The sequence below is a fragment of the Mytilus edulis genome, chromosome 9 (assembly GCF_963676685.1).
Source record: "Mytilus edulis chromosome 9, xbMytEdul2.2, whole genome shotgun sequence".
NCBI lineage: Eukaryota > Metazoa > Mollusca > Bivalvia > Mytilida > Mytilidae > Mytilus > Mytilus edulis.
The window spans coordinates 37,180,883-37,207,866 of NC_092352.1; the positions used below are offsets into that span (position 1 = coordinate 37,180,883).

Here is a 26,984-nt window from a genome sequence, read left to right on the forward strand (position 1 = left end):
TTGAGCTTCATAAATATTTTATTTTACTATACAAATTCATATTTTAAATTCAACATCTATTTTACAAATGGACTGCATCATAAATAGTATAAAAATATCAATGTACATCATGTTAGGACGGATTTAAACATACCAAATAGCTGTTTACATAAAATATTTCTTATACAAGACCTTACTTGTATAATTTTGATGGAGAAATACAAAATTTTTACTGCAAGCTTTATGGTTTCCATTTTTTTTCCTCAGTCAAAATTTTGATGCTCTTAGCCTTATTTGAGTTCTGATTTTCAAAAGTATGAACTCATAGCACAAGTTTAAGAATAAGACCCTTAAAATACAGAATTATAAATACAATACAGATCATTAACAAACAAGAAAACAAAACAAATGTTCACCTCTTACAAAACATACTAGTTTTATGAATTACTATCTTGTACAATATGAAATGATAAAACTTCATAAACTTTAGATTGGAAGGGCATTTAAAGATGATATAAGATTTTAAACAAAGTCTGAGAAATATCTTGGGTAAAAATGCAAAATTCTACTTACTACCATGTAAATCAAAAGTATTTTACATATCCAACAATACAATTGAATAATTTGTATCATATGTGAACACAATTGCAGTTCAAATAAATGAACTTGTATGATAGATGAAATTAAATTTCGAGAATTGAACAAAAAATATCATGTTTTCCATGATAATAATTTGTAGTATAGAATAGAGTGAGAGGTGAACTGGATTCTGCCTCTAGAGGAGGTCCACAAAGGATTAAAGCTGATTGGGGATACAAACCATATGGCACAGTTAGTATTGTGTTGCAGCATAACCTTTCATTAAACATATCATCTTTGTAATATGTGCAAATGCATTAATAAACATCCATGCAGTTATTGTATGTTTTTTAAAAACATTGTACAGCTAAGCAAATTGTAATTTAGTAGATCATTATTATTAGACTATTATCTTTGTGAATTCTAGGTATTTATTGCTGAACTAAAAATTCTAAGGGTGAATTTGAGGGAGGTGTGACAGAAACATTTCTATTGGTATGCTATTATTTTCAACAATGCACAATAAACAAGAATATAACAGCATCTCAGCCTTGAATAAATAACATCAATGAAGATAAACAAAAATCTACTCAAAAAGTTGCAATTAACATTTTGTAAAATACTGAAAAATTCTATTTTGTAATTGATTACCTTTTTTGTCACAATTTTCATAAGTATGAATTGTACAAAAAAAAGTAATTGTCTGCTTAAATGGCTTTTCCCCCACCACTTAATTGTATTGCTATCACTGAACCTTAAAAAAACCCATCAATTATGACATAGAAAATGCATAGTTTCTTTATTGCTGTATGTCTATGTTGAAGTAGATGTGTATTGACAAAATAGATATTATGATCACACATTACTGTGAAGTTGCCACAATTGGCAGTCTAGGGTTTTTCAGTTTTAACCAAAAATATGAAGTAAGATCCTCATTATCTAAATAATGTTTTCAAGGTTTAGAACAATGTAGTTTCATTAATTTGAATATAAATCTTTAATCTTTTACAGTAAATCTCCAAAATAAAACAGTGTTCAACAAATAAATAGCATAGTTGACAAGAACACCTCAAGGCAGAGGGACTAGGTTGTCTTTGGCCCATTTCTTCATGGTCCGTACGATGTACTCCACTTGTGGATTACTGGTATTCCGTAACATGTTGATGACATCACGTAATGTATCCCTACAAATTAATTAATATACTACTGGTTAATACTATAGGCAAAAAGCATGCAATATATACTTATCTTTTCTACCTTAAAATCTAAGTGTTTCATGCAAATTAGTACAGTTAACTTCCTTCATGCAGACTTCTAATTGAGTCATTTTAAATGTATTCAGATTGATACAAATGTTGTTCTAAACTTATTCAAAATTTTTCAACTTGAATCAAAAGGGTGACCAACAATTTAATGAAAACTTATGAATAAGTGGAAATATAAATGGTTACTGAAATATAATTACAATTTATACTGATAATGAAAATGAAAGTCAGCTGTGCTGTGGAAATAATATATGTAAGTGACCATGCATATAAATAATATATTTATGGTATTATAAAAATATTGTAAATTTTGTTGTCATAACCATTGAACAAGATCACAGTTTTATTATTGTCTGATTGATTTCCCTTTAGAAATATTTCACAACAACTAACTCATAACAATTTACAACTTTTAATAAAATACTCTTCTAATCTAGTTGCAAAGATTAAAAATGTACTAAGGCATAAAAATGACAACATAATAATGGTGTCACAATAATACATTCAAACTGGTTCTGTATTATCCTTTGACCATTTTTTCAGTGTTCTTATTACATATTCTGCTTGTGGATTATTAGTGTTCCGTAGCAGTTGAATAATTTCACGTAGCTGTTCTCTGCATAGATAAAGGAAAAATTTGCTAATTTGCTGACACATTCAATCATACTAAGCTCTGACTTCTTCCTTGAAGTCTTTGACAGACAGTCACACTTTATAGTCAATTCATCATTCTTACCTTTCAAGTTCTCTTTTAGTTTTTAATATTGTATTTTCAAATTTGCACAATCATGTACTATGAAATAGATCTTTATTTGTTGTAAAAACCTTGTTACTCTTCTCTTTTCTAGGTTCAGTATGTACGATTCAACAATTTGAAAATGAGTAGATTTTATCAGTGTATACAACATTGTAAGAAATGTTATATTTTATACATTAGAAATACTGCTCTTCCATTCTTTTGTACAATTTAAATGTATTAATGGATATATGTTTGGAGATATCCTCTTATCATCTGGTTGATATCAGTGGTTCTGTCAATTTACCCCAGATTTCTCACCACAAAAAGTTTAGACACCACTGTGTAGCCAATAGTGCTGAAAGTGGCTTTAAATACCAACCAACACTCAATCAATCGATAAATCAATCAATCAATCAATCAATCAATCAATCAATCAGTTACATTATTAAAATACTTGGTGCTTAAATTTTGTTGTGACAAGTTCTATATATTGGTTTTCCGTACTAATTGATGACAAGAAGTAACAAACAATGAAAGAAGAAAACTGAAAGAGTTACAAACCTAGGTTCATGTCCAGCTATAATCATCTGGAATACACCAACACAAGCCCCTCTCTTGCCTTCCCAGTACTCAGGATTAGGGTCTAGTCTCTCAAGTACATCAAATGCTTTAGCTGCATAGTAAAATTGTCCCATCTACAGCATAAACATACAGGCATAAATCATTTGGTCATTAAAACATAGAATAGATGATTTTACCTTTTTCCTGCAATCAATTAACAAATTCGCAAAATGAAAATAGTCTTTATTGTAAAATGAAATTGTGCTAATCTTGTGTTGCATATATTTTCAATATTTGTTTGTAAATTTATAGAGGCCAAAAATTAGTTAATATCTGAAGTTCAATAACATCATTACTTAAGTTATTGATAAAATGTATTCATTGTTAACAGACCTAATGATGAATGAAATCTAATTTGTTATGACCAAATTTGACTATTCAAATATACAAGTAGATATGCATGAACTTTAAAGCAACTGACTGGAAATACTAGAATATAAGAATCTCTTAGAAATTCTACCATACCAAAATTTAATCTTTCAACGTTTTGAAGATCCTTAATGTTATACCTTGTAACAATCATTAGCTATAAGTTGTAACAAGCTAAATGATTCTCCTGATGTTTCCATCTTCAGATACAATTCCCAGGCTAGTCGGGCCTTTCTGTTCATTATGTCTAGAAAAAAAAATCATAAATCTTGTAACAAATCTATATAATGTGTTTCTTTTGCATATGATAGTTCTCTGTGTGTATGAGGTTTTTTTCTAATTAGTAAACAGCTTTGATTTTCAATTTTTTTATCAAATAATTTTGAATTATTTAACCAATTTCTCAACATGATACCATGTTGTAGGTGTAAAACACGATACTTCATGATGAATAGCAATTAACTATAACATGTATAAAAATACCATTGTTAAACATGGAATTAATTCTCATTGTTAATTGTTTGCTTGTTGATTGCATTGGTAACTGAATATTTGGTTTGCTAAGGCTATCTGAAACCTGTAGATGTTACTCGTTTAACCAATGTACAAAACCACTGAACACAAAACTAATAGACTTTTACAGTAGGCTATGATGGTAAGACCCAATCTACTCTAAAGTACTTACAACATCTTGCTAACCAACTGAGATATGTGTAGTCATTCTTTGTCTTCTCACTTTGTATCAATAAAAACACCTAGAAAATATCAAACATTTATGAGCAACTATATTTATATAATTATAAAAGTATAATATAAGACTTTCATAGACTGTGAAATATTTATGTTGTCCTTGGATCATGGATAGCTGTGATTAAATCATTTTAAAGTAGATAAACATTTCCTTAATTCTGAGACTCAGCATTTATAATCAAACTTGAGTTTATCTTGCTTAAGGTTTTAAAAGCTCATTTCATATCCCTATTTAATAAATCAAAAATACATATATATTGACCTAAAAATAATCATCCAGTAATGTAAAGTGGTCCATTTTAACAGACTAAAATTTATCAATTTAAATTTCTAGTACAAAACTGGTTAGCAATGTTTTCTATAGCTCCATTTTAACACACTAAAATTTATCGATTTCTAGTACAAAACTGGTTAGTAATGTTTTCTATAGCTTATATATAATTTTTTTTTAACTATTATAAATCTTTATAAAGACCAATTATACTCGAGCAAAATATCTTTTGAAGTTAAGATTTCAATCCTGCAATGATCAACAATGAGCACTTGTGAAAATTCCCATCTTCAAAGTATTATACACCAGGAGTAATATCCCAGCAATAAATTAAACCTTTATCTATTGGCTAAATCAAGATGACTGTTAAGTTACCTCTTCTGCCTCTTTAAAGTTTCCTACAGCTGCCTTGGCTTGAGCATAATTAAAGTTGAAAGTGTCATCATTGTAAAAGTAACTCTACAATACAATAAATGCTCAAGTTATTAAATGAACAATTTTTTTTTTTATATTTTGTAATACAGTGCAACCTGTTTAAACCGAACCTTTTCGGGTCTTAAGATTTTGTTCAGTTTTGGCTGATGTTCGGTTTTATCAGGTTCACAACACACATAATTTCATATGACGGTGTTAACGAACATGTTTGGTTTATACAGGTTTTCAGTTTACACAGGATTCGGTTAGTCAGGTTTCACTGTATCTGTTAATTAGTCGAAAAATAGTACAATAGTAAAATAAGTAGTTCAACAATCTTGATGAATATCCTTCTTTTTGACTGCATTTGACTTTTATCTCTATAATTATAATGAAACTTGCAAGAACCTTGAAAAAATAGATTCACATTGGATACTTTTTCCCACAAACATTATACATGCTTTGGAAAATAAAACTGAATTCTATAGATGCGAAAGAATAGATTCACATGAGTTTTAAAACTTGCTTTGAAAATCCATTAAAATTTTAAAAAAAATGTCAGCACAATTTCTATAGCCAATTATTTTGAGATATAGTTCAGTTCTGACATAATAATCATATTTTTATTTTATAGGTTTTCATTTGTTGAATCATAATGACACTATATTTAAGAGTTGGAAAAACTAATTTGAAGCCAAAATTGTGTAATTTTAGTTTATCACAGCATTATCTTTTTTCCATTTTTACAGTGTATTCCAAGGACTCTCTCCCCCTTATTTACAATAATATTATAATAAAAAATAATTTTATAAAGATCATCATACCTTTATAGAGTTTAAATATATCAATACATCTTCAAACTGTTTTAACAAAAAGAAACAGGATGACATACACTGCCTGCCAGGGATGGTGTCTGAAAAATATCAAAAAGCATGTATGATATCATGTCAACAATATAGACAAGATGTAGATATAACAACAACCAGGAAACATTAGTTTAATTATGATTATACGTTATAACAAAGTTCACTTAATCACTTCAATTGGCTTGATAATCTTTATGTCCAGATGCTATTCCTTTATAATAAAACAAAGATTTTATTCAAGTTTCTTTAAATTCCATATGTTTGACTAGACTAAGTCATTGATGTCAATGATGCAGCAACCAAACAACAAATTAACCAAAAGGCATAGGTAGAGTGCAACATACAGTCTGAACAATTGACTGGTCTCTTTCAATAATAGGTGTTATAAAGAAAAATATGAAATTTGTTTGCCTTCACAGCAAATACAAAAATAAAATGTTGACACAGAGGTATGTCTCGCCTTTTGGGATTAAAATTCAGAAAAAGAAAATCTGATGGACAACAAAATGGCTAATTAATTACAAGTTGCTGGCCATGACAAAGAGGGCAGTGTGTCAAAATGATTGTCAAACTGAGATGTTCTGATAGTACTGTGCTGTAGATTCCCCCTCCCCCTGCCAGAAAAGCAACACCTATGTCTCACCTTCAACCCCTTTCATAGCAGGCGAGACATTAACTGAAAGTAAACAATAAATCAACAATAAATTTTCTTACGTACTCTGTATATAATTCTGCAGCCCTTAAGTAAAAACAAACCACTTTTATCAGCAACATTATAATAAAAACATTTGAAAATTAATTATCAATTTAAAGTTGCTGGACCATGAACTATGGGACAGGGCCTCAAAATGGTTGACAAACTGATGAAGAACAGCAATAAAAGCACTATTCCTTTGCTTTTTGTGTGTTATATTTGCATATGCTGATTTTGTGTCACGGATGGATATTCCCTTAACTTTCTTTTCTACGGTAGTATTGCAACTTTATAAAAAAATTCATTGATTACCACAAGTAGTTTCTATCAAACTAACTGGAGCAGAAAACTTATCATTGACAATTGTTAATTTATTGAAAGTCACTGGACCAAACATTGGGGGACGGGCCTTGAAATAGTTCTCAAAATGATATGTACTGAAAGTAATGCAACTTTATTAAAAATATTATTCATCCATCACAGGAAGTTCCCATCAAACTGACTTTGGCAGAAAACTTAACAATTGTGGATGCCTACAGTCTACACTGCCAGAAAAGCAACGTCTATGTCTCGCTTTCCACAATTTTGTCGCATGTAAGACTAAATCAACTTGCCAGCAGGCATTTACATAAGTTTTAAATAGTTTCAACATTTTTATAAAATACACACCACATTCACTGGCTGATCCACCAACTAACTGGAAATACTGCTGAGCTATCTTCAAATGTTCTCTCTGAAATTAATACAAGACATTTATGAAAGTTTGTCATAATACTGTTCTAACTGATTTTTAAAAAGATTCTTATTTTCTTTTATTTCTGTTTCTTGATAAAAAGCAAAAATGGAATGAAACTTTTGATGAAAATAAAGTGCAATATTTAAATGTGTCATAAACCGAATAAGATTACAGGTCATCCATATTTCTCAATTAACTAAAGTTGACAATAGCTATATTAGAAAGAGGGGAAAAGTTGACAAAAAAATATACAATTCATATAATACAATTCAATAAAATTTAGTTTTGTTTGTAATTTTGTAAATTCTAAATTGTTTGCTAGTTAACATTTAGTAATTTTGACAATAATTGATTATATGACAGTGAAAAACAAAACAGGATGTAATTACAAAACTCAAAACAACAATTAAGCAGACTTCAAATTTCTTCATACAAACTAGGAAGATATTAACCCTGACATTTGCTAATTTATGTTTGAAACAGTGTGTCAGACGTCCAGGTGAAGAGCCTTTTAGAATAAGCAGTTTTTAATATAATCTGTCAGTTTAATAATATAGTTATTGACAGTTTTGATATAATGCTAGCATATATTGGGTCAAAAACTTTCTGATAGCCTTTTGTCATCAATTCAAACTTTTCTGACATTTCAATACCTCTATCCATTTGGAAACAGCCCAAGATTAATATAGAACTCTATGATTAACAAGTACCAGTACCTAAAGTTTGGAAAATCCTATTTGTGGATTGCACACACCAGAATATCAATGAGATATATGAATGACCTGTTAAGGAATTGTTTGTGTTCCAATATAAGGGAAACAAAAACTATTTGTAACTCACACATTTATATATATACTTTGTTAAAAAAACAAAATATTTGATGATTAAATTTATTCATTTTTTTTAGTACTAGTGGAATAATTTGAACAAACTGGAATAAAATGTTCTTCATATAGAATTAAACTTTTTTAATATTTCAAGTGTAATGCTTTTCTTTAATTGAATTAGTAACTTTAGTTTGTGCCAAGATGTGTGTTAATTCAATAGGACACTTTCTTACCACAGTTGAGTCATCCTGAATAAATAACATTTCACTAAATCTTAGTAAAAGGGGTGAAAAAGAGTGAATTCTAGAACACATTTTTGTCAAAATGCATTTAATTATTTAAATGAACAAATTCTACGTCAGTGCATCCTAGTTTGTGATTTAAATAATATTTACTAGTAAACAGAAAATCAAGTATTTTAGTAATATTTTTTTTCAAGAGGCTTCTATCCCAAATAATGAAATCTGGAAGACTAAGCACATCTAAAGACTGCAACTACAATATCTGAAAAGCCAAAGAAGGAACCAAAAATTAGCAATAAGTACCAGAAAAATGGCATAAAAAGCTACACTTCAATTTCCTTTATAAAATCTGATACCTTCGTTTCAACAGGTGGACCACTTCCTTTTTCTTTCTGAGTAGGTTCCTATTTTTACCAATGCATTTTTAATAATAAAAGATAATTTTGTTTTCATTTTGACAGGTTATCATCTAAGCAAACAGAGTTCACTATAGATAAATCTTCCAGCCAAATTGAAGGCAACACAACAAAGATGATTGGTTGATTGATTGATGATTGCTTTATGCTGCATCAGTACTAAAAGGTTATGTCACTGCGACAACAAAAATGAAAGACAAAATGTTTTAACACATGTTCCTGAGAAAAGTTATACAAGATGTAAATATATCAGTAGAAAAATCACTTTAAGATGACATAGTTTAAATCTGAATTTCAATGGCAAATAACTATTAATAAGCTATTACAATATATAACACTTGGTTAGATTTTATCTATAAAAATATTGTTACCAAGAAACTCATAACAATAAGAACTTACTGATCCAGATTCTTGCCCCAAAGCAGCATTAACCACACCCTTCAATATGTATTCTTGTGGGGTTGTTGGCTCCAAGTCTTTAATCAAGTTGTATGCTTCTGTCACATCATCTGAAAATATAAAGATAACATGCAGGATTGTTCTTCAATATATTTTTGATTTCATTTTGATTTCATTAAAATTGAGAAAGGAAATGGGGAATGTGTCAAAGCGACAACAACCCGACCAAAGAGCAGACAACAGTCGAATTTTTGTTTGCTATTGTAAGGGAAATTTAATACGCCAATAACAAACCCCATTTTGGAGTTTAGTGTGACGTTCATTTTCACTTATCTTAGCTAGTACAAACTTTTATTGAAGGGCCAGCTGAGGACCACCTCCAGGTGAGGGATTTTCTCGCTGCGTTGAAGACCCATTGGTGGCCTCGGTTGTTGTCTACTCTTTGACATATTACCCATTTCCAATCTAAATTTATTATCAATTTTGCCCTCTATTATCTTTATTAATATGAATTTCAACACTTAGGATAAACTTATCTAATTTGAATAAGGAAAACATAAGCTTGTTTGGAAACGAAAATAGGTTGGTCTGACATAAGGGCAACACTTAATGCCCCTTTCGCCTAAACTGGGGCATAACAAATGTGTTCAAATACCAAGTAATACTCCCATCAACCAAAAATAATGGGCCATAACTTTAAATAGTGAATGCTGAAATTGAAATGACTTTCAATTTACAGTTAACAAATATACACAGACTGAAGCATTGACTGTACATTTATGGTTTTTTTTCACTATCTAAAATTATGTTATTACCTTGTTTTAAGTAATAAATAACTAAATTAAGTCTGGCTTCAGGAATGACATCTATCAGGGGAGGTAATACTTGTAATGATCCTTCTCCACCACGGAATACAACCTAAAATATAAATCATCAAATTAGAAAGAATATGACATAATGCATGAACTATGTTTAAAAAGCTTGTACTATCAAATGAGTGCTGACCAAATATTACATGTTATTGAATTCAAATAAAAAGGGACCTAACCTTTATGAACATTATGCATTACTATGATCTACTATGAATTAAAGTAAAAGTGAAATTCATTTCTACATCTAATAGACATTCTTGTTTATAAGATAATTATGTATCATAAACATTGAGTAGTAAGGTTACACAATGTTTACATATTATTCAATTTCTAAATATGTATGAGATTTTTTATCAAATGTTGTATGTAAACGTTTCAATCAATAATTTCTGTTTTACACTGGAATCTTTACACACAAAAATAAAACAACAAATTAAAATTTAACAAGTCTATTTTCACAGCATGTATTGCAGATATAAGGCTTCTTTATAAAATGTATATGATTACATTGTACATTCTCCTTTTCCATTCTATAACTTTATAGTATAAGATATATCTGGTTCATCTACTTGATTTAATACTACATTTACATCATGAAGACAATTACTTACCAGGTTATGTTTTATGAGATCCCTAGCAAACACAAATGATGGTGAGGCCATTTCCTGTAAACTCTTTAATTCTGCCTAAAAAATATACATACACATATATAGTACTTAATCAATATTATAACTTTGACATCATGCAATGATCAGCTACTTCATCTTGTGATTTCAACTAGAATATTTAAATGAAAATAAAAAATAAATAAGTCTAAAAAATCATACACAATATTCTGTATTGATTATAAGATAATCTTTATTTTCCTTTTGATAAAACAATAATTTTTAAATCAATTTTAGATTTTGCAATTCATGTAGGTCTGCTTCAGAATTAAATACCCAAACACCCATAAACAAATATCATTACTTATAATGCTTTCAAAATTTCAAGGAAGATGCAACCATCCATATCAAATTAATTCGAGTGCTTCCTATCCCAACAACCTGATAAATTTTAGAACAGTACTAAGACAATTCATTTAGTTTTAATCCAATTAAAACTCGAAGTCATGAAAACATTGATTAAAAGTAAAGTTTGCAACAACAGTCTTAGCAACTGTTCCATTGTATGGTTTTGATTGATTGTAGGCATTTATTTATTTTTTAGCTTCAGCACACAGCACTATATGTGTACCTACCTCTGCAGCCTTCCCATTGTATAATCTGAAATGATTACAGGCTTTCAGGTTCAATGCTATAGCACTGTCTGGGTACTGTTGTAAATATACTGCTAAAACTTCCTATAATCATATGATATACATACTTTCATTTATTTTAAATGAATATTAAGAAAACAAATGCATTCCAGCAGTCAATATAAGCAAAGAAATTAATATCTTTGTAAATGATTGCAAACATTTTGTGGTTTATAAGAATTGAACCTTACAATTAAAATGTATGTTATGAAAGAAGTTGACTGTAAAGATGAAGTGCTCCATTCTAGTCCTGTTTCACATGATGGGCAATTAAAAATGAAAACTGAACAAATTCACTGACTAAGGCCTCTCTGTATTAAATTTTTGACACAATGAAGCTGTGAGTTATTCATATATTGTGTGAGGTAGGACATTATCAAACCAAAACACAAAGCTATTTAAGTTTATACATAATAATATTGGTGAAATTTTGATTGAAATAATTTTGTGTGCAACAGTCTTCACTTACCTGTGATACATCATAATAGTCCAACTTGTAGTAACATAAAGCAACATATACATTTAATGCCAGGAAATCTCTGAAATTAAAAAAAGAATCCATGGAAAATACTATCTGAATCTGATATTTGAACTGTTCAAAAATTAATATCTAAATATGAATTTTCTTTAATGTTGTGGTACTTATGTCTAAGTTCTAACTAGAAAATTCACTGGATTATCTACTTTACTGTCATTAGTATACAATACAATATAAAACAATATTAATTTTGCGGTAGTTAGTTAATATTAAAGTGTTCCACAAGTCATGCAACTTTGAACATCAATATGTGTTCTTTATGTTATTTGTTTATAGACTAGGTCTTCATAATTTTAATAATAAGTTTGAATTAAGAATGATGCTCTCTTTGTCAATCTAATACTCAGACTTCATAAAAAGTTTCTTTACGTCTCTACATGGGTTTACTTGTTTCTATGGGTTGCTGTCTCATTGTCATATATCTAAATGTTTATTTACATGTTCACTACTACATGTATAAAAACAATGTGTCTATTCTAACCTGTTATCTAAGAGAATACGTTTGTATATGTCTATAGCTTCTTGATAATGACTTCTGAGATAATGTATAGACGCCAGGGATAACTGATCTTCTATAATGTCTTGTAAGTTCTGATGGAAGCCCATCAAACGTTTTTCATCACTGAACTTGTGTGATAAATGGAATAACAATCTGTTCTGTAGTCGGCTTTTAGGACCTGAAATGTAAAAGAAATCTTTTAGTTATTTTGATAGATTTTAAGTTAAAATGTGCACTGTAATGGGAAGTTTCAATTCTACAAGGTAAATATTGATGGTCCGTCTTTAGGGAAAATTGTGTTAATCTGTTAATAAAAGTAATTAGTTTTGTTGGAAATTTCAGTGAGTAGGTCTGTCTTAGATAAAGCATTAATTGTAGAAATATACATATAAATAAGGTAATAGTAATAGATAATTCTAGACCAAGAGATATAAAAACAACTCCCACAGATTTGAACTGATTGGGTAAAAAATAATGAACTATTTTGTCTTACAATTATAAAGCTCCCAGTAAGATATTTTTCTGTTGTCCTGACCATGCATGACATATTTACCACTGGATACATTGTACATTTTTATCACTAACAACAATCAAGGATTATGTGACAAGGGAGATAATTCAGTAACATAGACATTGGAAAGAGATAATACAAATCAAATCATTACCTCATAAGTCATGCGCAAAGGTGAAAACTGCACACAGGTGTTTGGTGCAGGAAGATGATATTGTTAATTTTCTTTTGTTAATTTCAAGTGTATTATTTTAGAAACAAAATTAATTAACTGGAACTGTTAAAGGGGCACTAGCTACGATAGATATAAAAAAATAAAGTATGATTTTTTTTTAGATCAATCATTAATCAAATTGGAATAATGAAATAATAATTTGCTTTTAGCGATCAATTTCCTTTAATTTTGTTGAAATAAGCGATTAAACATAATTTTTGACTGATTCACTTGCAAGTGAAAACGTCATCATCATTCTAACCGGTATTCATGTGAACTTCAAGTTAACCCCTAGCTAGAGATTGACAACGCATGCATTGTACGTGTACTGGTTATTTAAAGAAAAAGAATGTCAACAATGAAAGTGAAACTACGGTAAATCATTTAATTACTAATTCGATGCACATAAAATCATTCTTATATGGTTAAAAACAATGAGAAACATCTATTTTTAATCTATAAAATAAAATCAAACAGACCTATAAAAATGCAATTGCACGTGTTGGTTTAATCTATTCGTATCTTTATTTTTGTTTACATCGCTTATATGGTCATCTGAGGTCAAATCGATTATGTTAATTAGATGGCGTCTGGACTAAAATACACACGAAACGAACCTATATATTATCTACCCCATGCTCTGTAAACTGTTTATTTTAGACTTTTGATAGTTTGGATAAATGTTTTACATTGTTATAAACCAAATATGAGAATTTGAGTCAAATCGGTTACAATGAATTTGACAGCTAGTGCCCCTTTAACAAGTTTTTAATGAAGATATTTTGTGTTCCCATTCAATTTAAAAATGCATAACAAAGATGTGTCATACAAACAAGGATTACAGAACAACTAGATACTTGGTTCAGCAAAACCAAAATGTTCTTGTTGGTGTCAATTTTGAAGATCAATGGTATTTACCATAGTTCAGAAACAAGTTATAGGAACAGTATTTAGATATATATATATATGCATAAAAGAAAGATAATTATATATGTTAGACTCAAATCAATGTCCGGCCTCTAATCGACGTCCGTTCCTCAAATCGACGACCAAATCTGACGTTACATTTTCAAATAGACGTCCAATATTTTGATACTCTAATCGACGTCTATTGTAACGTAATGTTTTGCTAAAACGACGTCCGATTGATTGTAGTCGTCTTTAATCGATGTCCAAATTATCAATAAATAACAATTTACTAGACTTAATTTACACTTATGTATACATGTACATGTATTGTAGGGTTCTTATGACAACTAAATTTTCAAACATTTATACATACTTTCTAATAGTATATAGATTTTTTCAAACCGAAATAGGTAAAATGCTTGATGAAAAATTGATTCAATCGTGTCATTCCTATTCATATTAATAACGAGAAGGCAACCCAACGACCAAGAAAACCAAACGACTTATAGGAACATTATTCAGTCTTCAACAATAGACAAAATAAAGAAGTACACTGAGGCAATTGTTGCGAAGGTAAATTTCGGTCTATGTAAGATATTTTTCAACAAATTTCTGAGTTTTACACCTGAAGTGAAAGTATACGTATCACTGTGTATCATCGTACAGCGGATGTAGGTACTAACCAAGCGGGCGTGAGCGATTTTGATCTTACACGGTAACGAAAATCTGTGTTTTGTTCACATAATATCAATGTGTACTTCAATCTAAACATAATTGCTGTTTTAAAAAATGATTTGGTCGTAGGTTGATGATAAGAGATGTCTCATTATTTTCCCAAAACAAGAACGATCACAGAAAACATGTGCAAATACTTGTCAAAGAAGTTGGCCCGCGTCTCATCCGATATATTCTATATTCATTGCAACTCTTTTTTCTGATAGAAGGCCACTGTCTGTGTGTAATACATATAGCTGTTTCAATAATTGGCATTATAATCTTTCATACATGTTATTTTTCGATATTTTATCCCGAAAAAAGCGTTGTGTACGGTGTTTAGCTGACCACATAAATCCTTATGTACGGTGCATAGTTAAGTTGTTGTACACCGTACACAAAAACTTTATTTTCATACTCGTTTATTACCCAAAAAGTTTGAAGGAATGAGTAATCACAGGTAGGTTTATGATTGGTAGCTTTTACTTTTGCCCAGTATTAGGTTTCGTTCAGATAAAACATGTAAATGTCTAAACAACTGTATCGAAACTGAAAGTTAGTGTTGACATTCACAACTATTTGCACATAAACAAGTTAATTGTTCTTATTAGAATATCAAAGTTGTTTTACGAATAGGAAAAATCGATGCGAAAATTATTTGGGAGCAGGAATTTCAAATGTTGAGAAATGTACATTGAATATTGATAAAGCAAAACAAAGATTTTCCTTACCGTGTAAGTTCAAAATCGATCATGCCCGCTTGGTTAGTGCTTATTTCCGCTGGACTGATGATACACGGTGCGTATGTTTGTCATATTTGTTTTGGGGAATTGTTTTTTTTTTATATAAAATTTCTATAAATGTTTATTTTCCAATTTTGATTTTTTTTCTTATCATTGTTGAAAGCCGTACGGTTGCCTTAAATTGCTCACATCTACTTCATTTGAACTCTGGTGGAAATCAAACCACACCTTATTTTTATATAATCTCTAAAATTTAAAAATTGATATCACAACCTGTTTACATACGTTGTCTAGTATGTAAATTTTTTTTTTATTCTTTTGAATAGATCTTATTTGTCACACATAATGTGTTTGAAGGTCTAAATTTTCAACTGCTATCGGTTCAGTTCAATTTGGTTTTCTGTGTTCAAAACGAACGTTGATTCGAGTAGCTATTAATTGGACGTCGATTAGTGAAGCCAAAAAAATGGACGTCGATTTGGAATGCTATTTCATTGGGACGTCGATTTGAGGAACGGACGTCGATTAGAGACCGGACGTCGATCTGAGTCTTACATATATAACCATGAATGGCAAATATCATCATCTTCAATTTAGGAACAATAAGTGAACAACCAATTTTCTATAAATAAGCTTGATGCTTCACAAAATTGATCATTGAACATGTAAAATGGTCTTTCATTGTATATCCTTGTATTTCATCTTAGTTCAAAATCATTCAGGACATTTACGATTCTGAAGACTTGCAAGTAGATATCAAATTGGGTAGCTGTTGTCATATCTCCTATAAATTTTGTAATATAACTGGTTATCTTTTAACAAAAGAAATGTAATAATTGTTCATACAGGTCACATGTTAGTTCTGTGTATTTACATTAATTGTGTGAATGGGAACACTGTAGTAAATTAGCCTCTAAGTTAAAGGTATTTGACCAATAAGGTTATAGTGTGGTGAATAGGATTCTTATAAGTATGTTATTGACAGAGATTTGTCAGTGAAGGATATTCTTTTAAGCAAGGTCTTAAATATAACTTAAATATAAGGCAGAGTTGAAATAGTTTTTTTTCAATCAAAAAAGGAATGAGAGGGGACTGCTTATTAGATTGAATACTATGTAAGTTGTTATTCAAGGAATCAAGATAGAAGTAAAGGACATGAATTTTACTTAACCAAGATATCTGGGTCCAACATGAATTTATTATATATTTCAAAAATTTTATATCATAACAAATGTCAATTTGGTGTGACCACAAATTCATGGCAATTAGAGAGACACATTTGATAACATACAGCTCCCTTACTATAGTAGACAAGGCATAATGAAACTTGCATATATCATAAATAGCAGTACAGGTATTTACATTTGGACCATTATTTACAATTTAAAAATTGCAAATTACAATCATTTTTGTCTGCTTCCTTATTAATCAATGACAAGAGACATTATGCTGGAATTTTATACATGCGAAATTGTATATGTATTGACAATTGTTTTACATCAAATGAGATGAAAGTATTGTATATGTTTTCAACATGCTTTGTAAAATTGTAATATTAAACTTACAGAGCAATAAATAAAGTTCAAAGGTCATGCTTTACATATCATTAGATGTAAAAGTTTAGGAGGTTTATATACAAGACCTTACTTATCTTATAAGGCAATATATATTTTCAACATGCATATAATACCTGAATCAAGCATTCATATGGACTTCTTACAATTTGTTTATACTAAATATATTCCTTAGGATTACCATTAAAAAAACTGACAAAATTAACTTTTCTAAAGCTGAAAATGAATTTTTGAACAACTATATAAAAAATATATATTTCATTGACATGTGACAAAATATGCATACAAAAATAAACAAATAAGGAATTTGAACAGGTAAACACATACTTACAATACATGTCAAAAGGAACAACCGCTAAAATACAGCAACAAAAAAAAGTGTTTTTTGCATGTAAATGAACAGAAAATAAAACTACAGAAAGGGCAACAGTAAATATAAAGTAGTGAAGTTTGTGATAAGTTACTAATAGATATTGCAAATCAATAAGGTAATCCTTTATTATTACTAGTAAAACTGACATGTCAGCAATGGCCCTGTTCGCACATTCTGAGTCAAAAATGCATACATTTTAAATTGATACATTTTGAAAATGAAAGCCTACAGATAATCCATGGCACCGAAAATCACTTTATAATATCTTCTACTTAGATGGTATTGGTAGGTTTCATTCAAATCCATGCCAGGGATGGGGTCGATTACTTTGAAATGTAATCGATTAAATTACAATTACTTTGCTAATAAAATGTAATCGATTACATTACAATTACACCCTATTTCATATGTAATTGATTACATTAGATTACTTTTCTTTATTGTAATCATGATTACTTTAGATTACTTATGATTACATTGTATATTGCTATATCAAAGTTTTTTTATAACTTTTTATCCGCTTATTTTGGTGATTTTTTTTAAAGCCTTAATTTATTCATCTTTTAAAAGAATTTATAGACAAGACAGTTACAGTTACAGTGTAACATGTGTAATTTGATAAAATAGCTATAGACAAGTGTCCTTTCTCTATGTAAAAGATGTTACTTTATTTTTAACTACAAATTGTAACCAACTGCCTAATTAACAAAATAACTGTTTATAAGGAAAAATTAATTAAGTATAGTTTTATTGTCTGTTGGGACATAATTGACACATCCATTAATGTTTTTACAGGTGTTAATCACTACTTCCATTTTTTTAAACAAACAATGGATGGGCTTGGGTATTAAAATTTTATTGTCTTAATAACGATATAAATAAAGTTAAAAGTGGTTGATTGTCATTATTTGTTTGAAATTTTTTAATACTTGATCTAATTGAAATTAATAGAATTATTGTCAGGTGAAAACACAAAACAGTTTTGTAACTTAGGAAAGATTATACATTTCTCTTTATATTAAGCAACAGTTTATTGTATTGATGAAACTTCTGACGTCACCTATTGTTTACTATGCATATTGTTTGCAATATTTATGCCATATGTATACAATGTAGTGACTGTACATGTACAAAATGTACTTGTTTATACTGGTGAGCCTTAAGGCTAATAAAGTTAATAAAGAATAAAAATAAGAAAGCACATATTATACACGAATTTATGGAAAATAAAATTCATTCAATTTTGTCAATAAATGAAACCTGGTTTTAACTTCCATTTTGAATTAAGTGGGGTTTTAACTTCGATTTTGAATTAATTATAAGTGGGGTTTTAACTTCGATTTTGAATTAAGTGGGCTTATATATTTATGCTGACCATCAAAGTCAAATAGGAACTAAATGTTTTCTGCATTTGAATTTCAATGTATTTATGTAAAAATATTGGGTAAACTAATATGAAATTGGAGTTAATATCAGAAGTTTTCAATCTAGAAACAAATGCTTTCAAGGCATATTCTTGTATCTTAAGAGCTCAATTTCACAAAGAAATATTGGACAGTAAATTTCTTTTTGTAAACTGTTAAAACAAAATAAAACACTTGGTTATACAAATTTGTTAAATAGATGATCACATTAAACAAGGTCCCATCATTGTGATTACTAGTTTCATGATTTTTCATTCAAGCTTAACATTTTCTTATTTTCATCTTGTCTATCAAAAACTATTTTCATATTTATACAAGATTTGTAATCATCAAGTAATCTTATGAATGTAATCTTAAAGTAATCTAAAAGTAATCATGATTACACCTGTTTTTTGCCATGTAATCAATTACATTACGATTACTTGTAATCAGAAATGGCATGATTACTGATTACATAGGATTACACTGTAAAATGTAATCGATTACAGCTGATTACGATTACCCCATGCCTGATCCATGCACCAGGAAAGTTCATTGCATGTCAATTTGATGTTAGTTTGGAAAGAGCCTGATGAAATACCTTATTAACTTAACAAAATTATACAAAAGGAATATCTATGTGCAGTTTTATAATATTATAAGGAATGCATAAAATAAAATCTCCTGATAGAAAAAATAATATAATTAAAGAAGAAGTTCTAATAGCAGGTATGTTAGTGTGAATACACACATGCAGTGTCGTAATTAATAAAGTTAAGTGGGAGAAAGAAATTAATTTTTACATTATCTTATACATGTACATTTATCTATCATACATCTTACATAAATCAAAAAAATTCAAAAGATCAAGTCATTATAAATGAATTCAATTTTCACAAATTGATTTATGATTTTTTTTCAAATTGGTTTTTTCTTTCTTTCTATATAATCATGATAATTTTGTTGTTTTTTTATTTTAGAGAAAAAAATGTGGGAGCCTTAGAGTCTTTTAAGAGGGGGACAACTTGAAATAAATAGTATTTCTATATTAATTAGTGAGAAAGAGAAAGTTTTCCTTTGTAGGTAATTCCATTATATTGTATATAATACAGGTCACACTTTGAACATGCCCTTCTATTCTTTCAACAGATTCAATTGACAAAAATTATACAGGTTAAATCTCTGAAACTTGCTGAAATTAATATAAATATTAGTGTCGAATATGATACCACACGATAAATTTTGACGGGTTCTAGAATTTCTATAGGTTCAGTTTAGACATGTTTTACTGTGTATTTGTACATCCAACACCAATTTCAATATTTAATTAAATAATCCACATGTGCAAAACTTCTTAAAGAAACTGTCTACTAATAAGCATTTTCTTTTCCGTGATAATTGCTCACCTTTTTGGACTGCTCCATCAGCCTCTGGATACATTCCTAAGAAAAAATAACAGCATGCCAAATTTGTCCACAGGTCTGGATGACAGCCATCCTTCTTTGTCAATCTGCTATACTCCTGTAAGCAAGAACAAGTCATAGGGAATGTAAAACTGGTGAATTTTAAGAACAGCTTTACTCTCTCTTTCTAATATTGAATAATTTGTTGATTCTTTCTTCAATTGTGTCCTTAAAATTATCTTAAAAACAATATTTTACAAACAAAATTAAACTTTTTACAGGATGAAATCAATGTAAAACAATATTATGTTTAAGAAATTATAAATTTAGGAGACACCAATCATTATCTTATGAACCATATAATGAATTGAATATTTAGATATAGGAAGATGTGGTATGAGTGCCAATGAGACAACTCTTCATCCAAGTCACAATTTATAAAAGTTTCCATTCATTAAATGCAATATCCATATTCAATAATAAAGAATTTCATTTTAAACAGAGTAAAATGAAAATTTAAGCTCATAAAAATTGCCACTAAATGGAAAATCTGGTATCTGGTATAAGCAGGTTAAATTTTACATACCTCCATAGACCTCTTATAATCTCCCAAATGAAATGCACAGTAGGCTATCCACATGTCAGTTTCATCATTTCCTCTACCACTGTTTCTGTTAAACTAAAAATAGAAATCATAACCTAAATACATTTGGTACTTCTTAAAGCATGTCAAGTGGATATACTCATTTTTCAAATTACTCAAAATGTCAAGGTCTCATGTTAAAGCACCTTCATTTTAAAATGAAAATTTATTTTTCAATCAAAGGCACACTCTTAAAGTGAACAAGTACATTTTTAACAATTATGAGTGATTTGAAACTTGACAAAACATAGTTTTAAAAATTCAAAAAGTCAGAAGATTTCTGTTCTAAAACTTCTAAAATAGTCCATAAAGTCAACTCAGGTAATTTGTGATGTGTTTTGTAGTCCAGCATAAAACTTAAGCATGTTAAGATGTATGTAAGAAAGCTGTTAATTTTAGAAAGCTTTACATACATGGCATACATGTACGTAACAAAATATTTTGGATGTGTGTTTTATCATGTTCATTGACTAGTATCGTACATCTCCTTTCATTCATTTTCAAACAATATACATGCATAACAAAAAGTTTATAATATGGTTGATTGAAAGATGGCTCTCGTGGTGGCAATTTGTTCATTTCTTTGAATATTTTGTAAACATGACTTACTTCTAAAAGTGTTATTGCTCCAGTGTAGTCCCTAAGGTTTAAGAAGTCTTCAACTTTTGGTATTTTTTTCTTCTTTTTATCTGCTTCTTTGGCAGGAGTTGTAGAGCCAGGCCCAATGGCCGGCTTTGCACGTGAGAGCATCTAAACAAAACAAAAATACATATTAACCCTATCATTTAAATGTATCTGCCCAAATAATAAAATAAAATATGAACCTTGTACTGATTGCAGATCTAGATCTACAAGATCTATATGCACGGTAGTCTCTGTAAAAATATTCGGCATTGAATTTGTAATTGGCTTGTTCAAGTCAAAAGGCTATTAAGCCTGATAATTGGTATAGACATTCTTCTATTGTTGACCACTGTACTTTTTATTGGACCATTGACAATCATCTAAAACTGTCCTATATTTACTGGATCAAATATTCAATTTATTCAAATGTGTGAGGTTTAATTTTGGATAACAGATTTTTCTCAAGTTTCAGGCGAGTCTTCTTTCTAAGAGCTCTGCAAAGGATGTCTTGAAAAAACATTTTGCATGGTCATTTCAAAAGATCAATCACATAACAGTCAGGGATCTCCATGGATGAAGATTTAATGATGGAGGAACTTTCACTATGACAAAATCCAGTGTCTACGGCATGTTCAAAAGTATTTCATTCGTTCATTTCCATGTAAAGGTGAACAGGATGAAATATTGCTTACAACATTTATTTCCTTAAAAAATAACCAATATTGTCATTAATTGTCATTAGAATCAATTCCAATGCCAAGCCTGAATTTTTTTCAAGAAGTCTGGTGACTGATAAATTCCTTTGCTTCTTGTTCCAAATACTGCCCACATTCAATATGATCAATATTCTGGCAAGTTGTGCATGATGAAAAACTGGTAAAAACAAATGGTTGATCGATTTAGTTTGAGCTTTTAGTTACTTGAGACTTGAATATCTCAAGTGACTTTGATTTAGTGATATCTTGAGGTAGTTTGTTCCAATCCTTAATAGTGTTTACAAAGAAGGACCATTTCCTACAATCTTTGCTACATAAATAATACTTGCGATAGAGTTAAATGGGGATAATTCATATTCCAATTTTGTATACTTCATTTTTACAATGTAAAACCACAAATTAATTGCATTAAAACAATCAGGGAGAACAAATTTATCACACAAAAAATGTATATGATAATAAATAAAGTCCTCATACACCGTAGAAGTAAGAAAATCTATATAACGTAACGGTACCCAAATTGCACCGAGTACCCAAATTGCACCTATTTAGCAAAACTAGCAGCGAAAATCTTACAAGATTTTCTAGAGACTAAACAATTTGTTTTTTTATGATTTGATACTAAGCACATATTTCAACATAGGTAAAACTATTTATGTATGCACAAAACGTTCACAGTATCTATCAACATGAAGTGAAGTATTTACTGAAAAAGCAAAATGTACTGAAACGTCGCCATGCGACGTCATCAAAACGTCATCTTTTTAAAATGAACAAATACAATATGTTACAAGTATCCATTTAAAAAATAATGAAGAGTAAGCATGGACTAATGTCCAATTGTTCAAAATATTTAAAGAAATTAAACAAAAGCTCTGTTATTAGACTTTTGACTTTGTGAATTTAAGCATGGAAGCAATTTGGGTACTCCTCATTTCAGAATCATTGATGGTTTGGAGGTCAGTTTAGACCAATTTTTCTATGATTCCATATGGAATAAAAATCAAATTGGTGTACCTTTATAATAAAGAAGGATAGGGCTACAAAATAAACACAGAATGGACCTTTTTGTTTTCATGATAAAAAAACGTAGATGAAAAAACTGTCAAAATAGGTGCAATTTGGGTACCGTCACGTTAATTTGATAATTGTGAATTCAAAATATTTGACTAATTTTACAACTGACAGTTGTAAAATTAGTCAGATACAACATTTGTACAATGTGTATTAATCTGATTAACAAAATTTATTGCAATATTATTTTTGTTTACAATGTCTTACACATTTCAAATAACATTCAGTCAATTCATTCTAATAAATACCTACCCACAATTGAAGAAACCAGCTAAAATTTAGTCAAAAATACATTTTTCTTTATTACTTTATCTATCATGTGTATGTTTCTTTTACATGTTTTTCCTGATGGAATATTCCTCTAATAAACATTAGGGTGATGGGGGGATTGTGTTATCGCATTATTATTTTCCTGTTACTATAGTATAACTTACTATTTAAAATAATTGATAAAAAAAAGACAAGAAGAAAAGAACAATGACTTCGAGCCGAGAAATAGCATAAAATGTGTATTCAAATATTGTACATGATTTGTGCAAGATGTCAAGTTAAAAAAAATCATCTACAGTAAAAAATTATTTTTAGATGGAAACAAGTGCGTGTGGTGCCGTTTTAAGGTTTTACGTTACATCATATGTGTGCTCTTATCAAAAGGGCGTGCAGTTCTTAAAATTTAATTTTATCAAACACTAGAAATATGTTACCATATTGAAATAATTTTAAATGTTTCTCCAACCCTGTAAACGATTTTGTTGTCAATGAAGCCTTGGTTGGAATGCAATAACTGCGCATGCGTGTAGGTCAGTGTTAAATATTATTTTATTTCATCAATTCTTTTCTTGTTCTTTACAAGCGTTTAAATGATTGAAAGTGATAAAAGTCTTTCGGTCTCGGATCAGCACTGTCTTGGTCTCGTATATAAATAAATCATGAGTATATAAAAAAAAATCGTTGAAAACAGGGTTGCAAAGATACTCAAGATTGGAAAATTACAAAGTGTGAAATAAAATATTGTTGTTTCCTCGAATCTTTCAATTTTACTCAGTTCTTTTAAATAATTGATTTCATTTTTGGATGAGGATCTGGATGCGGTTCAGTATTATTAAAGTGATTGAATACATTAATTGACTATCCGATGATACAGACTAATGCACAGAGCCCGTACTTTCATTCATGGTGTTTTATTTTTGTGAAGAAGATTTCAAGAAAAGAGTAGAACCGCTCAACCAAACGTGTATACTAAATTACTTGTAAACAATTTGTATTCATGATAAATTCAGGCTGAAATAAAACCCGTTTACTATGGACGTCACAAGCATACTATTAGAATAACTGGGACTAAGTTAGTATAATAGTAAGTACCAGAGAATAATAATCTTTACCAAGAAGGATTGTGAAAACAAATTGCGATTTGGTCTGAACTTTAAATAAATTGCAATAGGTCACGGAGAGCAACACTTACAGGTCTTATACAGCCAAGTCACAGTAAATTTATTAACGCGTCACGGTACCCAAATTGCACCGAGTACCCAAATTGCACTTATTCAACATAAAGTTAAAACAGCTGTCAGAAATTCTTTAAAGTTTTCTTTGAGACTCAACAATTTGTATTTTGATTATTTGACATTAATCTATACACGTCTTACAAAATAGGTGAACATATTCAAATATCATACACTAAACCAGTGGCGGATCCAGAACTTGTCATAAAAGGGGGGGGGGGGGGCACTGACTGACCTAAAAAAGGGTGGCGCTCCAGTCATGCTTCAGTGATTCCCTATATAATCAACCAAATTTTTGCCACAAAAGGGGGGCCGCGAACCGCCTATGCACTAAACGTTCATAGTTCATATAAAGCAGATAAAAGCTTTCACTGGAAAAGAAAAATGACGAAAACGTCGCCATGCGACGTTCACGAAAAGTCATCTTTTAAAAATGAACCAAAAAAAATATATTACAAGCATCTATTTCAAGAAAAATGAATAGTGAGCATGTACTTATATCAAATCGTTCTAAACATGCTAAATATACGCCTCATTACGGAATCATGGATAGTTTGGAGGTCGATTCAAACCCTTTTTTTTGACTCAATATAGGGATTAAAAATCAAGTTGGTGTACCTATATAATAAAGAAGGATACGGCTACAAAATAAACACAGAATGGAAATTTTTGTCTTTATCATAACGAAAAAACGTAGGTGAAAAAACCGTCACGTTATAGATTTTAAGACTGAACAAATAAACAAACAAACAAAAAACGATTAGTTTAAACAATATTTATTCAGATAAATCAACATTAAACATATTATACAATGAAATAATATTAGGGATTCAGAAACAAGCAATTTGCTTTTACAAATCTGTCTCCCTTTACAGACATAATACACTTATTGAACAATACATAAATATAAATACTGACATGCTCTGTAATAAATATATGAATTTGAAAAAGGTGAAAAAGGAAGAAAAAAAAATTTCATGAGAAAAATAAAATAAAAATAATAATAAATAAACGTGAATAATTGTAATTTATACAGTGTGAAATGCTTGGGTTCCTATTGAGCGATGAGGCATTAACATCAAGGGTTAAAACGTTTACTTTTAATAATATATTTTTGCACCAAACTGAATAAAATACTATTTTGCTCATCTGAGAGTACCGTTGATCCAAAAAGCAAAGTTTTTGTGTTTACTTGGACAGGAAGAACTGAAATAGAATCTAATAGTTCATGTCTTAAATTAATGTATATAGGACAAGATAACAGAAAGTGAGTATTTGTTTCTACATCACCACAACGACAAAAAACGATTGTCCACCGGCAACGAATAAAGTGGAAAACACAAAAACGAATGTTTATTTGTCAGATGAAAATTAGTTCGCGTTTAAGTGAATGAAAAATAATTATATATATATATATAAAACTGGACCGTTCTTATCAACATTATGCTACTCTAAGTCGTCTTCCACGCAGCACCACTGAAGTCTTTCAATAGAAAAAATGGCGTTACGACTCAATCAGCTGAAAGTGACGGTGACAGGCACTATGATCATGTTGTAATAAATAATGAATTGGTGTTGTTCTGTAATCACTTGGTAGCATGTATAAACGATTACAGTTAAGAAAGAAATATCCGAGTTAACTCTTTTTCATACATCATGCATGCATAATGAACACTAGAACACACCCGTGATATCGTGGGTCCGTGACTGAATTAAAGTATTATAACTATGCGCAAGCCTTATTTTAGTACTGTCATCTGATAAAGTCATGCCGATTATAAGATACACAATTTTCTTTGCTTTCAAATCTTTCTGGTCGAACTGGAACTTATCAATTATTGGTAATATTAATTATTTGGAAAACAAAAGGTCCTGGAATGGAGTATTTTTTAATCAACAGCATTGTCCTATATTACACTGTAGTTATAAATAAAATTGAATTCTTTGAATCGCTGTTTTACGTCATGCCCGCTAACAAATGAAACTTATTTTAAGTCCAGATTTTTAGTATTCGTATTGTTATCTTAGAAAGTCTTACGGATTAAAATACTACAATAGGTAACAATTTGACAATTTAGTAGTGTCAACCCTGTGATTATGACCCGTGTATATAGCATATCAATCCTGAATACACCGTTTGGTGGTGCGCCTGTCAGATGCGGAACGTACAGATAAGGTAATAGGTAACAGGTGATTATACTATTGGTA

The 26,984-nt window shown here is 29.7% G+C and overlaps 1 protein-coding gene across 5 annotated transcripts; it reads right to left on the reverse strand.

The window, feature by feature from the left end:
- LOC139489684 (intraflagellar transport protein 56-like) lies at window positions 1-24,090 on the reverse strand. 5 transcript variants are annotated; one of them, XM_071276350.1, is made up of 19 exons: window positions 23,979-24,090; window positions 21,470-21,610; window positions 20,804-20,896; window positions 20,221-20,335; window positions 17,370-17,393; window positions 12,356-12,551; window positions 11,806-11,875; window positions 11,280-11,381; window positions 10,651-10,725; window positions 9,983-10,085; window positions 9,168-9,277; window positions 7,217-7,280; window positions 6,497-6,529; window positions 5,812-5,900; window positions 4,949-5,032; window positions 4,238-4,307; window positions 3,693-3,799; window positions 3,124-3,257; window positions 1-1,742 (listed from the first exon to the last, which is right to left on the reverse strand). In XM_071276350.1, the coding sequence occupies exons 1-19, from the start codon at window positions 23,979-23,981 to the stop codon at window positions 1,628-1,630; spliced, it is 1,728 nt and encodes a 575-aa protein (XP_071132451.1). In that variant the 5' UTR covers window positions 23,982-24,090; the 3' UTR covers window positions 1-1,627. The 5 variants fall into 5 exon arrangements, with proteins under 5 accessions (XP_071132451.1, XP_071132452.1, XP_071132453.1 ...); XM_071276351.1 differs by lacking the exon at window positions 6,497-6,529 and adding an exon at window positions 6,572-6,592; XM_071276352.1 differs by lacking the exon at window positions 17,370-17,393.
- Between the last annotated feature and the right edge of the window lie 2,894 nt (window positions 24,091-26,984).